We start from the raw sequence: 16,723 nt of genomic DNA on the forward strand, positions 1-16,723 counted from the left end.
GCGAGAAAAATCCGACTTCGTTCCAGCCGCTATAACCAACAGTCGGTTTATGTTATTGTTGCTGTTAAATTTAATAAATTGCGCTCTGGAAATTTCATTCTTTGAACGTCTGAACGGGGTGAACGAAGTTTAGATTTAGGATTAAATTTGAAATTGTTATAAAATAGTAACGTCTTGGACCGTAGTAGTATATACAGTATTTACGACTGAATGCGTGAAATCGGATATCGTATATTCTTTTGACGCCGGACTACGCATTCAGTTCAGACATTTGAAGTACAGTGAGACCTCTGCGACAGGTACCGTACCGTACCGCTGTACCCAAAGTGACTATAACCACTTATAGTCACTTTGGCTGTACCGTAGTTAACTAACTGGCGTGAGCGTGGGATTTCTTCGGTTCTTTGGTATGCGATATCCCGGTATCAACTTTGATCTATGTGTTATTAGGGTAAGGTTTTTATGGAATATATTTTTTCCACTGTACTGAAGTATGTCTGTATGTAGATGTTCCTTAAAATGTAATCCTATCCTATGTTGTGTTCTGCCAGCTGCCCACGGTCAGACGGTGCCGGAATACAGGAATAATTAATAATAAAAGTTTAAGAAAATATTCTTGCTTTGAAAACCCATACCGGTACCATACCTGACATGGTACCGGTACTGCAATAATTTCCCAGGGAATGCAGTATTTCCGAAGGAAAAAAGTAAATTTGAGGTTTAAAAATATGATACGGTACCTACCGGTACATTTTCTCACTGTCTTATATTTCTAAAACGGTAGAATCAAATATTTTAATGAAGTTTAAACTTCAAGGTTGGTAATACAGTAATAGTATTTTCCTGACATATGAGTAGGCCTATGACCACATACAGAAACTGAGAAATAGACTATACCGTAACTCATTTTCTTCATAATATCTGATTTCTGAATTTAACTTACATATTCCAAGTTTAAGTTAAATCTGCATCCTTAATTTTCTAAAGGTATTAGTTTAATTAGCACTACTAAAATTAAGTATTCCAGTCTTCATAAAATGATTCTTCAACTTACACAATAGAATCTAAGCAAGTGTTTACCTCCTATCCTACATAGTCTTCACTCTATCCAACAAAAATCAATATGGAAATGCCGATGGATCACACAATGCCAATGGCTCATAATTCAACCATGATGCATGATCATGATCATGACATGGGAAACTCAACAATGGATCACAGTGATCATGGCACAGACCATGATTCTCACTCGGTATGATTCTTGATATTTTTTAAAATATATTTTAAAGTAGCTAACTAATTCTCGTATTGTTATTTAGTACAGTATATTGGCTATACAAGAATATCTAACAACCGTAATGTATGAATAGATTCAAGAATATCATTATTTGTCACAATATTTTAATGTGGAACATTTTTTAAATATTTCCATAGAAAAACTGCCCAGTTGAGTTTTGACCAATAAGTCCCGACAGTCAGGGTGGTTCAATTCAACTCCTGTTAACTTTAGAATTTCGAAAATTGATCAAAATGACTATTTCATCACTTTTCATCCAATCTCTTTGATTTTACAATGATATGTTCCTGTTGATCATGTTTAGAATTCCATATTATAAGTAAATCATTATTCATTGAATTGTTTCAAGATGCATTCAGAACATTTAATTACTAAGTATTACGTATTCCTGGATACATACAGGATGTCCACAAAATACTGGTAGCTTGTAGTTATTTATCATACAATAAAATATTTTCAAACTTACGATTGTTATTACTATAAAATAGAGTGAATTTTGAATTGCTATCACTATAAAATCAGGCAAAATTTTCTGTATAAAAGACAGTTTTCATGAGTGGACTACACCACAATTCAGGTTTATTTTATTTTTACCTATCGAAGGCCTCTTGATGCCCCCAATTATTTCAAACCCATTCCACCATCTCAAATTGTGTAGGCAAGGCTGAATCTGAAAAATTCCTGCACTTTTTAAAAATGGTAGCATCTTGCGTATCAGTGAATGCTTATACAGAGCATTGAAAGGGTTGAGAATGCAAGTCTAATCTGCTCTGTACAATAAACAAAGAATGCCAATATTAGGCTTGGGCCAATTGATTGCTAGCTACAGTCAAGGCATGGGCCATCCAATAAAGAATTTTGTGATATATATTGTTTATACTCCTGGTTGCTAATTGTGCCAACTGTCAAGACCAGACCATATCAATGTTCTTTATGGAATTGTGGACTGAATTCAGATATTTAAGTGATTTATGTTATTGCACTGCACTCATTTCATAACATAAGCAATAGATCTTATTTTGTTTCATAAATTTTTTGTTATTGCTGAGATGTTTTTAATGAAAAAGCACTCTGTTTAAAGAGTTAGTGCTTTTCTTATAATTTTGTCCCTTTTATAATATTATGCATAAAATGATCAATATTTGCTCAATAAATTTCAAAGTCTAGCGAATCGTTTGACTCGTAGTTTTATCACATTTTTGTCGTTTTATTGCAACAAGCTTTGTCTAAATTGAATGAGGTAATTTTTCTATCTACCCATTTTCCTGTTATTGACCACTAAACAAATATTCAATATTATGTGACGCTTTTAATTTCTAGTTCCCTCATTGTAGACAAAAGTTAACACAGTAAAATGAACCGACAAAAAACGTCCTTTTGTTTGGGGTGTGTCTGTTGTCTAACTAAAAGTATATTTTGATTTCTACTTTTATTGTTGGAATTGAGACACTTGAAGATGGAAGATTTTATGCTCAATCACTTTTAGAACAGCAATTGTTTGTTGAAAATATTTTCCCGCATTCTATTGTTGCTTCCACTCACAATATCGAGTGGAAGTTGTTTTGCCTCTTGTTTTATAAAAGTTATTTTAAGCGTGAGAATGATTTTTATATCATTTACATTTTGGGGGTTGTCCAGCACTTTGATTTACATTTTGATATATGTAACGTAAATGGTTCTAGATATATAAGAAAAAAACATAATTCAATATTACATAAAACCCGGTTTGTGCCACATTCATGCCTATTTGGATTAGCCAGATTCATACGGATTTTCTTCAATTACACCCTCAGGGTACACTGCGCTTTCCTTTGCGATTGTATGTAATCCTATTGGACATTAGGTGGCCACTATGCTAAATTGTTGATGTTTTCCTTATTTTTCAAGATGCGAGCTGTATCGGAACTTGTGCATGATGTTGGCTTGCATACAGAAAATGTCTGCTGAATGTATATAGCAGGATTGAACTGTTAGTGTATTAATTTTGAATTGAAAGATCGATTATCTATAATGGTATTATTCAATGATATAAGACAAGCTTTTTGAGCTATTTTTAGAGTATTCATTGTCCAGAGAGAACAAAGGGCATTGCAGTAATATATTGCAAAACTAAACTTACCTCCTGCCAATATTTTTGATTTATTGTTTTAGTAAAATGAAAAAATTATTTGCCTATCACCGGTGACAAAACCTCAATTTGGCTTACTAATAGAAATACTTATTTTATGAAAAGATTTATTTGTGGTTGGGTGTGGTGCACTGTGTTAATTCCCAATGATCTTTAGTTTATGTTGTAGGATTACTTCCGATTACCGTAACAATGATGACTGTATAAACGATATGTAAAATCCATATTTCCAAAAAATCCATCTCTTGAATGTTTATGCATAAACCTCACGATTGTTTCAAATCCGTAACTTCCAGACAACTTTGTGAGAATTTCTTTAACCATAATTACACATGGAATGATAAATATATCTCTAATATCGCTTTCAATTTAACCACACATCACGATTTGATGGCATTGTGAATTTATCGGTAGATTCCACAGCGTGGTTGATTTATATTCTAAAATTTTGATTTAATAATAAACATTTAATTAAAGGCGCTCCAGAAGTGTGTTGTGTACCAATATGGAGGTACCGGTAACTAATTTTGATCGCCTATTTTATATAAAGTTGTGTAAAGGGACTGAGACCTATGGGCAGGGGGTATATTCACTTGGCTAACACAGACAGTATTTTAACTCATAATAGAACTAAAATAAGGAAGATTGGAATATAAGTATGGCCTAACCCTAAGCTGGTACACATACTGCAGGAGTACCCATTTGAGTACTTGTTTATTCACTGAAATTTTGTCGTCACACTGTTTTACAATGCACATAGTTTTTTTTTATTGGTAATTGTACATAAGTTTGAACAATTTGTGATTCATTGTCGTTTATTGACTACACAACACACATACCAATTTTGCTGTCATGCGAGCATTTGTTGTTTATGGATAGCGGTTACTGGTTAGAGTAATGCAGTTTATGAGGTAGATTCGCCGTTATTTTTCATGGCTTTTGGATTTCTGTTAACGGGGTATGATTAGGATATTGTGATATTTTTCCTTGTCTTCTTATTTAAAATTCCACAAGGATGTTTCAACGAGTATTTAGCCATAAACAAGATTACCGGTATATACCGGCAATTTTTTGCATTTGATTCATTAATCTATTTATCAAGTTTCTGTTTTATATAACATGTGATGTTTTGAAAACACATATTAACATTATCAGCATTTAGAATCTTTTTTTGTTTAGACATAATAATTCTCCGCCTTTTTTCTTTTTAATCAAATTATAACCTTGGGCTTCGAATTTTTTTTCGCAAATAGTAGCATGACATAGCTCACGTACAATGGATATCTAATTTTCAGTTTCAGTTAGTTTAAATATCAAATGAGATGTAATGATGAGTATCATGTAATTAGATGTAATCTACTGGTGCTTACTTTACAATTGAGAACAAGTTGCGCAATTATAAACGAATGTAAATATATATATACGGTAATCCTAATCAATCAATGCTATACATGTTCACATGTTTTGAAAACGAAAGTAATAAAAATACCTACCTAGGTAATGTTTATGCAGTATCGTTGTATTTATTAATAAGTATCACTGTTTTAGAATTAAGAATTATCTCACTTAATAATAATAAAATATTGATGAATTACACTACTTTTCTTTATAAGCAGTTAGCACCATAAATAACTTTTCTCAAAACTTCCACCTCATAATATTTTATGATGACCACGGTTGACAGTAATTGAAGGTGTTTTGTTATTGTGTCATTTGTGTCAATAATTTTAGATCAAATATGTTCTGATGGCTGTGTTTGTTTCACTAACATACCCGTAGCAATAAAATACCATTATTTCATCTTAGTGGAAAAATACAGATTCTGTTGTATTTTATGTATGGTTTGTACTAAGTATTACAGATTGTAACATGCTTATTCAATTGTGACGGGCTTATGAGATTTCAAAATTTCGTTCCGGTAAGGAAATTCAGTTTGAGGTCATATGTTGCCACGTTATTGATGAAAATAGGTTCAGGAAATCCTGTCAACTATTTTTTGATGACTTTCATATGTGGTTATTGTTGGCTCATATCAAGTTTTCTGTTTCACTTTGTATGACTCGCTTATGATAAAATTCGAAATATAATAATATGATATGACAAAGTTTGTAATCTTATTATAAAAACACATATGAAACTACCTAGCATCCAGTTTATATTTAATTATTCCAATTAAGCATAAAATGAATAAAACAACTATCAATGTAATATCAGCTGTTGCATTTCCCGTTTTGACAAAGTTTGTCATTTGTAGTTGTGTAAATTATAAATGCTCACATTCGTAGTCAACGAACCATGTCATCCTACTAAAGGTCTGAATGAAATAATTCGTTCTAATCCCATCATTTGTGAAAGAGTTACCTTGACTACTAAAATTGGTAGTTAGGGGGGGTCTAATAAAGTCTGGAAAGCTATGAAAAAGAGTTAGAAGAGAGCAAGCAGAAAACATTCCATGCTCAGTGTTATAACAAGGTCTGTGTTTGATGAAATATTTCTCTAATTATAATTTATAAATAAATATTCAATGGGTCCCCTATGAAATAAATAATTTGGGCAAACTTAAAAACAGATAAAAAACTGACAATAATTATCGTTTCAATTATATTCAATTTGTCAGTTATGGTTAGTTATAAGGACCAGTGTTATTTTGATTAGAAAATGGAAAAAAAAATCCAACCACCACTTATGCAGTAAATTTAAACTTCTTGGAAAACTCACAAGAGCATGTCCTTTCATCTGGCACGGATAGTTATAATTAGCTACTTGTGTTGATCTGTGTTTAGATTGACATTGATATGAATCTTCTTACAAAAAAAAACTAAAATGGAATAAGTTCCGATATATGTAAATGCATAGCTACTAATATTTTATTACTTTGACTGATCTCGCTTGATCAATTTATTTCTACACAAAACATATTATTGTAATTAATTCTGACCAGAAAGTAGATACAATAATTGAGCACTTGAACTTTTGGTATGGATTCGTTTACATTACTTCCACTCGACTTTGCACTTAAATACCGCTGAATTATGGAAAAACGTCAACCGATAAGTCGCGCGTTAGTCATTCTCTGTGGTGTGATAAAGCGTTTTATTTTATATGTTTTGTAGGCATGGTGGCTTAGTGGTTGAAGCATTGGACTCAACTATGATGTCATTGCAGCCTTGCAGGTTGAAATATTGAGTTCAAATCGTCTGCTCACGTCAGTGTGTCGACTGATCTTGCTTGATCATTTTATTCCTACACAAAACATATTATTGTAATTAGTTCTGACCAGATGGTAGATACAATAATTGATACATAAATTGTGTAGTCAATGTCGAAACCAGAAAGATTATGGGCCTTCCAAACTAAGTATCTCCTCACCTGCTTGTGCTGATCCTTTACAGAGAGAAATGCGTTCAAATTTGCCATCCATATGAACATACATATTGTGAAGATCTAATTTTTAATCATTTTTCCGAAATGTGTTTTTTCATTCATAGGCATCATCTCCAACTCTTCAGTATTTGGAAATATCCCTTTCTTTTTACATTTCGAATACACAATCATTTGAAAACTATACCGAAATCCATTTGAAATTGCAATATTTTTTAATATTACACGATAACTGAAACAGTTACAGTGATTTCTTTACCAGTGTCGCATCACTATTGTTACATAACACTACCGGTATATCATCAATTCGTGTATGCGGTAATTAAAATCATTCACATATTGAACATATTGTATTATAATACAGGAAATATAGGATTATTGTAATATTTTACTTAATTTATGCAATTTAAGCAGGAAACGAAGTGTAACATTTTAAAAACAAGTTGTTTTCGTATATTGAATGATGAGATAAAAGATAAAAGAGATTGATAACAATTCAACAACAACTGAGAAGCTATAAACATGTTATTCAAATTTTATGGTGATGTCACAATACACAAGAATAAAAGTAATTTTTTTCAGTTAAAAAGTTACTAATATAGTCAATTATTAAATCCGATCTTTTATGTTCCACCAATCTCCATTCTCTATCAATTTTAAAAAATAAATTAAGAAATTGTGTAAGAAAAGAAATTATTTTTGTGTATTATGTGTAACATTTATTAAACTTCATGAAATTTTGTCAACAATTTGTTCTGATATTTGATTTGCGTGTCTATGGATAAGTCCCCATCATATACAAGTCATGTTAGTGGTAAGTAATATAAAAACCCTATATAAACTCGGACATTTTATCACATATATTAATCACTGTACATAATCAACAAATTTTTATGGATATACAATCTTTATACCATGTAAAGCTCATGTTTTCTGCAAGGCATTCAAGTCGACATGCTTTCAATCTAGAGTAGAAAATCTATGATGACTTGCATATTGTGCATAGTTTGTGAAACCCTTATTTGTGATATTGAAACATAGCAAAATTATTGCTGACAGGGCTGTGTAAGGGATATGGTGACGCCCTGTGAAATGCAACATCGACTCTAATTTTCTGAACCTTAATTTGCGTGAAGTTTTAGATATGGCGCTAAGATTAACTCAGAATGAAAACATGATTTGAAAAAACATCTTCGTGATACAAGTCTCCTATCTGTCCATTTATTCTTTGAAGCTCATTCAAATGTATTTGAAGTTTTAAAAAGGGTTACTCAAAAGTACAGTCAAAACAACTATAAATCAACATATAATGTTTTCAGTTGTTATTTATAGATTACCTTTAAAAGTCAGCTTTTCCAGACAGTAATTATCAAGTATTTTGACATCATCGGAATGCTATATATTTTTCAATATGGTTAAGAAAATTACTCATAAGATGTTTTGTATTGTCTGTGCAGTGTGCATATTGTTTTTTTGAAATTTTTTTAACAAATAAAGAAATGAATAAATCAAAAATTGTAGAACTTCAATGCTGTATCCAAGATTTTGTTTATTTTGTTCTGTAGTGAACACAAGATAATTAATCTTAATGATACTTGAATTTAAATTAATATTGTTACTTCTAATTTCTTCATTTTATATAAAAATAATTATTCCATTTTTTCATTTTAGATGATGCATATGTGGTTTTATTTCGGGATAACAAACGTTACAATCTTGTTTGAATCATGGACCATAAACACTGCAGGAGGAATGGTCGGGGCCTGTATCGGGGTTATCATACTAGCAATGATGTATGAAGGACTGAAAGTATTACGAGAAAGTTTACTTAATAAAACTGCCGCTCTAACAAAACGGACGTCGAACAGAACAGATTATCCGAATGGGGATCCCCTGATGGACTCGACTGTCTTAACAAGATCTGGAAGGTTTGTTGTTTAAAAAAAGTAAACTTAGAAAGTATTTTTAAGATACTGACATATGATAGCAATACTTATAGTCATCATAGGAAAGTGAATTTTATTTCAACTTAACTCTCAGCAAGAACAAATACAAAAAAATTACATTACTGTTTAGGTAAAAGAAACTACATCGTCTTAAAATGGTATCTTCTATCTCGGTGGTTCCCAACCTTTGTTGTAAATTCGCTTCTTTGGAACTCATTTTTGAAGTTGTCATAAAGCCTATGAATACCCAAATTCGTGGTTGAAAAGGCGGTGTGCCAAGTAAACACTAAAAATGTATGAGTTCCTTGTGAGAGATTGTGAAAATCACCTATCAATATGATAGAATAAGATCTCATATTTATGCCTGTATTGGAATATATTATAGATATATGGTAGTTTCATCATATGTCAAATCTTAACTTTTTGCCCAGTTACCCATACCGTCTGGAGTTTAAAATGCATTTTGTTCAATGCAATAACAAACATGGCCTTGCATATATTTTGTTTACTAATTGATAAAAAAATCGCCACATTCAATATTTACCAAAAAGAGTACGTGCAGATTGTCATTGATTACTTTACGTCAATTGATTGGCAAACTTTGATTTCATAATTCCCAAATTGTTTGGACTTCTGTCACAGAACAAATATTAACTGATGTCTGTGTTTCATTGATTATTGCTCAAAATGCGGTTTCGCTGAATCATTCCATTTTAGCAACTTCTGTTATAAAACTCTTTTATCTCATGACTTTATTATTACTATTTTATAAGCATGCTAGCATGTGATCTATGATATACCAGACAATCATGTGATGAGGGAAACCAATATTTTGGCATTTGAATGAAGTACCGGTAGTTTACTATAGACCATTTCAACTATAATGCTTATCAAATGTTGCTTTTTCTTTTCATTTTCTTTTTGCAATTAGAATTATTTATGCGATGCGTTTTCACACCCTTCTCTCCGAATAAAGCCTCTTACAAGTAGCCACTGTTGTCTAACAATAATATGTGAGAAGCTACAATTCATTTTGAATCGCCGGAATCTTCACGGTTCAGCATTGCCTACCAAAATTTATTACACTCTGTGTGTATTGGAGGGCGTAAGATTATTCTATTTCCATATTTTTCCTTGTTTTAATTCTGTAAGTCAAGTAAGTGCAACCAATTTGTTTTGATTTTCAACTTCTTTTTTATGATATTCTATTATTCATTCAAATATTCTACTTTTAACAGATCCACAATCTGGTCCTGGTGGCATCTATTACAGACATTTCTCCATTTCCTTCAAGTTATGATCAGTTATGCTTTGATGTTGATATTTATGACCTACAATGGTTATCTTGCGATCTCTATCTTGATTGGAGCAACTTTGGGATATTTCGTTTTTGGTTGGAAGAAAGCTGTCATTGTGGATATTAACGAACACTGTCATTAAAATAGAGTTTTTTTACTCTCGTTTTCAAGAATAATTTTTCCCAGCTTGCGCTTTGTGATACAATATAGATGCAGTATGTTACCATTCAGCATAGTACTAGAAAGACTAAATAATGTTGTTTGTTAATATTTGAGATTAATAAAATTGAATGTTAACTTGTATGGCCTGATTCTCTTTGCCATTGACCTTATTTGCTTTCAAGCAGTGAGCTGTTTGCTATCACTTGGAGATTATTAAAATTGTTAACGTGTATGGCTCTAATTTACTTTGCCTTTATTCACTTGCAAGTAGTGAATGAGTTAGACCAGAACAAGGTTGGAGAAAGATATATTTTTCCAATACAATGTTAACATTGAAAACTTTTTATAGAAATACAGTGCCCGATTTAATATTTGTTTCATGTGGGTCAGCTAGACCCATTGATTGACTGATTGGATTATTCCAAGTCCTTTATTAACCGCTTTCTACTGACATTTTTTAACATAAATATTAACCTATGTATAGCTTTTGATGTGTCAATGATCACATGCGATTCTATTAATATCCTGAGCATCTTTATTAGATGGCTTGCAGCCTTGCTTGCAAACTTGCATTTAACATATAGTAAAGCCAGAAAGTTGAGATAAATTACAGTTGTTTTGTCAATGCTTCTGCCTATCGCTTTCAGAATAGGGCTAGTGCAAAATCGTCTGTTTTCCTCTTTTCAGCTTTTATGACATTCTGTTGGTGCTTTGTTATCCAATGTTTGCTCACTGTTAAACATTGATATTAATGTTAACATGATAGAGTTGTTTTGTGATATCTCCAATAGAGTCACAAAGCCTAAATGTAATATAAAATTTTTTTAAAGTTAGTTACATTTTGCTATACTCTATTTTTATATTTTGAGCAATCGAAAGGGCTAGATTCTATATTTATGCATAATGAAGAGGAATTTTCTCTTAAATTTGATTGAAGCTTTTGAAGGCCATGTGTTTTTAGTCTTCATATTTGATCCCAAGGCTACAGTCAATTGCATTTTAGTATTCGACTGTCTTGCATTAAAAATGAATGCAGGGCCAGATTTTATACAATTAACCATTGTGGAACTGAGTTAGAAATTCTGTTAGAATATCATGATATTATCATAATGGTGCTATTCTTTGCAGCTGACTAAAGTAGCCTGAATAGTTGAGAATCTGTACCTGCATATGCGTAGAGATATTTTCTAAATTGTCTTTTTTGTCTTTTTTTCGTGTGATTATCCTGTATCAAGTGCATATTTATTTTGGTGCTCTTAAAAATACATGTTGTTGTTATATCAAAGTTTCTTGTATATATACCAAAATGAAGCACTTTTTGATCAAAAAATTTTAAATAATATAAATATAAAATTCAAGAAAAACTTCAGATGGAGTTTCCTTTCTCAATAAAATTATATATTAAATGAAACTGATTCTGAACATTCAACTTTCAACATTCCATTGCTTTTGGGAATTAGATAGGCTCTCATTGAATTTAAATGTAACAAATGTTTATTTATGAATTTCCTATTATTTTTACTAGTTCCGGAGATGTCATGTTGTATTGTAGCAATTATTTAAATTTTTCCCAATTTACTATTGTCTGTTTGACGTATAATTCCTGACTTAATAATACAAAGCTTTGTGCTTTCTTAACTGATTAATGCTAATCTATATGAACTCTAATTTAAAAAAATATTTGTGAAGAATTGTTGAATATTATACAGAGTCCTTGGTAAAAATAATGCATCGCCTGCATCACTATGCACTTTCTTTATTGTTTGCTGGATTTTGTTGCAGTGAACATAACTTTGTGCAGTATGAGTTTTATATTATTTTATGGTAAAATCTTCCGTACTGTGGGAACAACAATACAAATTGCTCATCAAAGTCATCCTTTTTTGTAATATTTGTGTATGTGATTTGCTAATCTTTATCTATCATATTTGCTTTACAACTTTTGGGAATGGAGTTATCACGCAGGATAATATTCACCAGTGTGTGGTTTTATTCATAGATATTGTGATGTACTACCAGTACCATGTAGCAAACCCGAACCGTGATATTACTGCAAAAATTTTTATTCGGACTCTTCTTCTTCTTTATGTACTAGGTCTGCCAGACTCTGAATTCTAAAAATGATTTCTACATATCTGACTTGTCAAGTTCTCACCACACGTTTGATGTTTTTTTCCAATAATGTACCCTATTATAAGGAGAGGTTATGTACGAAATATTTAGTGAATGAACAGACGAATAGACTTCGAGAAATTGAACCTCTGTATATCTGATAAAATATTTGGATGTGTATGGCATAAAATGATAAAATTCTGTAACACATTAATTAATGTCGAGCAACCTTTTTTTTACCATAGGACTTATGAATGATAATTTTTAAACTTTTGTGTGAGCTCTTTTGTAGTCATTGCCTTGAACCACTCCAGCTTATTGCATTGTCGCCTTATTTTTATTAATTTTTTGTGATTCATCTGACATAGCTTGCTGAAATCCAAATTATGAAAATCCAATTTGCTTCATCGGGCTCATATGGTACAAGTGCACGACAAATATTGTATTGTTTTGAGTAATTGCAGTTTTTGAATAGCCTTCATGCTGGCTTTTGGCTTGATGATTCTTCAGCTGTAACATTTATGAAAGCACTTTCGTAGCCGTTACCTTGTACCACCTCAGCTTCTTACACTGTCCCTTATTCTAACATAGCTTGCTGAAATCCAAATTTTTAAAGCAAAGAATTGGGGCCATAGTACAAGTGCACGATGAATATTGTATTGTCGTTTTAGTAAATAAGTTTTCGAATTGCCCTTAATGACGAGATAAATTCATGTCGACTGGTATCAAACACACAACAGGTCTGTCTGTTGTCCAGACACCAATCCCGTCCCGAAATTTAGGTATTGCTGTTATACTGATGGACACTATTTGCTGCATTTATTTTTATTATATATATATTTACCAGTGAAATATTATTTGTAGCCTTCCATTTTTCCTATCAAGTACTTGCTATTCTTATGAACCAAACTTTTCAGTTTTTCTTGTAATTTTGTCCTCGTGTATGAAAATTTTAAATAAATATGTCTATCAAGCATATGTTTACTGTAGATCGGATTTTCCCGCATGGCGGTTCCATTAAGAAAGGATTAAGAAATGACAGAAATGAAATTTGTATGAGCGCTGAAGGTCCTAATACTTGGTTGGAAAATACATACAAAAATAGGAGATAATATCAAAATCTTTTTGTGGGCTACAGCTATGAAAACTCGGGTTTCCCGAAACACGCAAACAGATCGCGTGCGAAATTAGTTTCTACGCCAGAGTATCAAGACAAACCGAGTTTTTGTGATATAGAAAGGAAATATTAAGACGGCAAAGCTTGTTGAATGAGTTAATGCAAATTTTCAATAGCGAGCATTTAATTTTTTTTTAAATGGGCTTCCATGCTGCACTAGAAGGGTTTGAAGTTTCATTATTTATCACCATATTTTGATATTTGTGTAATGGTTTATTGGGCCCGTATTTGCTAGCTGGCGAATCTGTTTATTGCATCCAGGGGAAGGTCGCTACGCTACCCGCGAGGGAAATGTAAGGAAAAGATTTGAGTATAAAAAAGCGGATGTTATATAATGAATTTGATGGTTGCACCGGGGTCGTTGCGCCGGACGAATGGCGGAAATTCGTCCGGCGCACTGCCCCCAGCCACTTTAGTCCATTAAGTAGTTTAAATAATACGTCATAAACTGATCACTCTTAATGGAAATCGATTTCTATCAATTTTAGGGTCCGTGTTCACTCAACCGTGACGAAATTTTTTTGTCATTATCTTCACTTTATATACCTTGTATGGCCCAAATATTACATCCCCATCTATTACCATTCTCGAGAAAAGACCTAAAATCACTGGAGCATGACTGACATGTGGGAGAAAAAAAATTCTACCTAAAACTGATTCGAATGATTTTTCCGATCATGCCCATGCCTTCAGATTCTTGATAAGACCTCTCTGAAGCCGGCTAAAGGCCAAAATCACTAGACCGTGACGGAGGCATGGGACGAAAAAAATTCCTCGAAAAAACTATTAAACTAATTTTTCTCAACCTACCTATGTATTTTTTTCTCTCAATATCTCAAATCTTAAGCGCAACATTCCGAACTCACTGGACCGTTACGGGGAAGGGGAATCCCCAAAGTTCGGGTGGTAATATATTCTATTAATTAGTCCCTTCGATATTTATGCATCACTTTGCCCAAAAACCGATTCCAAGTGCTCCTAATCGCCCCAAAACCATATTACCTAAGTGGGCGTGGCTTTTCACACGTTTTCTCACCACTGGGGGGGGTGGTGGCAGTGCCCCCACCCCCAATAGTACTTGTATAAATTCCCAATACTCGGGCAAACGCTTTCTGGCCCCGGAAACGAAGCTAAACGGCCTCTAAACACCAAAATCACTGTAGCGTGACTTGATTGACAGCTGATTGACCAATAAACAGCCTTGAGCCCCTAAAAGCCCGTTTTGGCCCTTTTCTTCTGGCCCGATCGTTCCCAAAAATTTTCTGCGTTATACCGACACTGTCCCCGACCTACATGCCAAATTTTGTCCCAATCGGCCCGCCAGTTTTTCTCGAAATGGTAACCCGTAGGTCCTTAGCAAATATACCTTATACTAGTCACTTTCGTGCAACGAATTCTGATCCATACTGTGCTATAGCACTAAACTGCTATCAACTTGCCTTACCATCCAGGGTCGGTCGCTTCGCTACCCGCGAGGGGAAATGTAAGAAAGAGATTTGAGTATAAAAGAGCGGATGTTTCATTATGAGTTTGTTGGATGCACCAGGGTCGTTGCGCCGGACGAATGGCGGAAATTCGTCCGGCGCGTAGCCCCCAGCCACTTTAGTTCATTAAGTAATTTAAAAAACACGTCATAAACTGATCGCTCTCGATGGATGTCGATTTTTATCAATTTCAAGGTCCGTGATCACTCGACCGTGACGAAATTTTTTAGGCATAAACTTCACTCCAACTACCTTGTACACCCCAAATATGAGACCCCCATCTATTACCGTTCTCGAGATATGGCAGAAAATCACTGGACCGTGACTGAAGGCTACTAGAAAAAAAATTCCGCTGATACGTGATTGGAATAATTTTTCTGATCATCCCCATGCCTTTAGATTATTGATAAGACCTTCCAGAAGCCGGCAAAAGGCCAAAATCACTAGACCGTGACGGAGACATGGGAGCAAAAAAATTTTCTTAAAAAAGTATTAAACTAAATTTTCTCAACCTACCTATGTATTTTTTTTTCTCAATATCTCAAATCTTAAGCGCAACATTCCGAACTCACTGGACCGTTACGGGGAAGGGGAATCCCCAAAGTTCCGGTGGTTATATATTCTATTAATTAGTCCCTTTGATATTTAGGCATCACTTTGCCCGAAAACCGATTCCAAGTGCTCCTAATCGCCCAAAAACCATATTACCTAAGTGGGCGTGGCTTTCCACACGTTTTCTCACCACTGGGGGGGTGGTGGCACTGCCCCCACCCCCAATTATACTTGGAAAAATTCCCAATACTCGGGCAAACGCTTTCTGACCCCGGAAACAGAGCTAAACGGCCTCTAAACCCCAAACTCACTCTTGCGTGACTTGATGGACAGCCGATTGACCAATCAGCAGCCTTGGACCCCTAAAATCCCGTTTTGGCCCACTTCCTTTGGCCCGATCACTCCCAAAAATTTTCTGTGTTTGTTTGGTAACTACCTCCCGCTACATGCCAAGTTTCGTCCCGATTGGCCCGCCAGTTTTCTGGGAAATGGTTTTTACCAGCGACGGCTGTTAATGTACTTCCAGCTTTAGTCTTTCGTGCAACGAATTCTGATCTATACTGTGCATACGCACTTTCAGTGCTCTCAGGTTGCCTGACCATCCAGGGGAAGGTCGCTGTGCTACCCGCGAGGGGAAATGTATGGAAATATTTTTAGTAAATTAAGAAGCATATGTTTGTTTGGAGTTTTTTGGAGGACCCGGGTCGTTGCGCCGGACGAATGACGGAAATTCGTCCGGCGCTGTGCCCCCGACTACTCTAGTCCATTAAGAAGTTCAAATACCCTGTAATAAACTGATCACCCCTAACCGGAGTCGAATTTTTCCAATTTTAAGGTCCGTGATCACTCAACCGTGACGAATTTTTTTTGACATAAACTAGACCTCAACTACCTTGTATGACCCGAATATGGCACCTCTACCTTCTACCATTCTCGAGATATAACGTGAAATCACTGGAGCGTGACTGAGGAGATGAAGAAATAAAATTTCTTTCAAAATAGATTCAAATAATTTTTCTAAACATGCCCATGCCTTTACTTTCTCAACAGGTCCTTTCAGAGGCCTGCAATAAGCCAAAATCACTAGACCATGACTGGGGAGTGAGAGAAAAAAAATTTCTTGAAATAGGCATTAAACTAAATTTTCCCAACATACCTATCTATTTTATTTCTCGATAGCTTCATT

At 33.9% G+C, this 16,723-nt stretch overlaps 1 protein-coding gene across 1 annotated transcript; it reads left to right on the top strand.

Moving 5' to 3' along the window:
• The first annotated feature begins 972 nt into the window (after positions 1-972).
• On the top strand, positions 973-13,302 carry LOC120344034 (high affinity copper uptake protein 1-like). Its single transcript, XM_039413115.2, has 3 exons — positions 973-1,252; positions 8,478-8,734; positions 9,991-13,302. The coding sequence occupies exons 1-3, from the start codon at positions 1,124-1,126 to the stop codon at positions 10,190-10,192; spliced, it is 588 nt and encodes a 195-aa protein (XP_039269049.2). The 5' UTR covers positions 973-1,123; the 3' UTR covers positions 10,193-13,302.
• The last annotated feature ends 3,421 nt before the right edge of the window (positions 13,303-16,723 follow it).

This window comes from Styela clava, chromosome 5, assembly GCF_964204865.1.
Source record: "Styela clava chromosome 5, kaStyClav1.hap1.2, whole genome shotgun sequence".
Lineage (NCBI taxonomy): Eukaryota > Metazoa > Chordata > Ascidiacea > Stolidobranchia > Styelidae > Styela > Styela clava.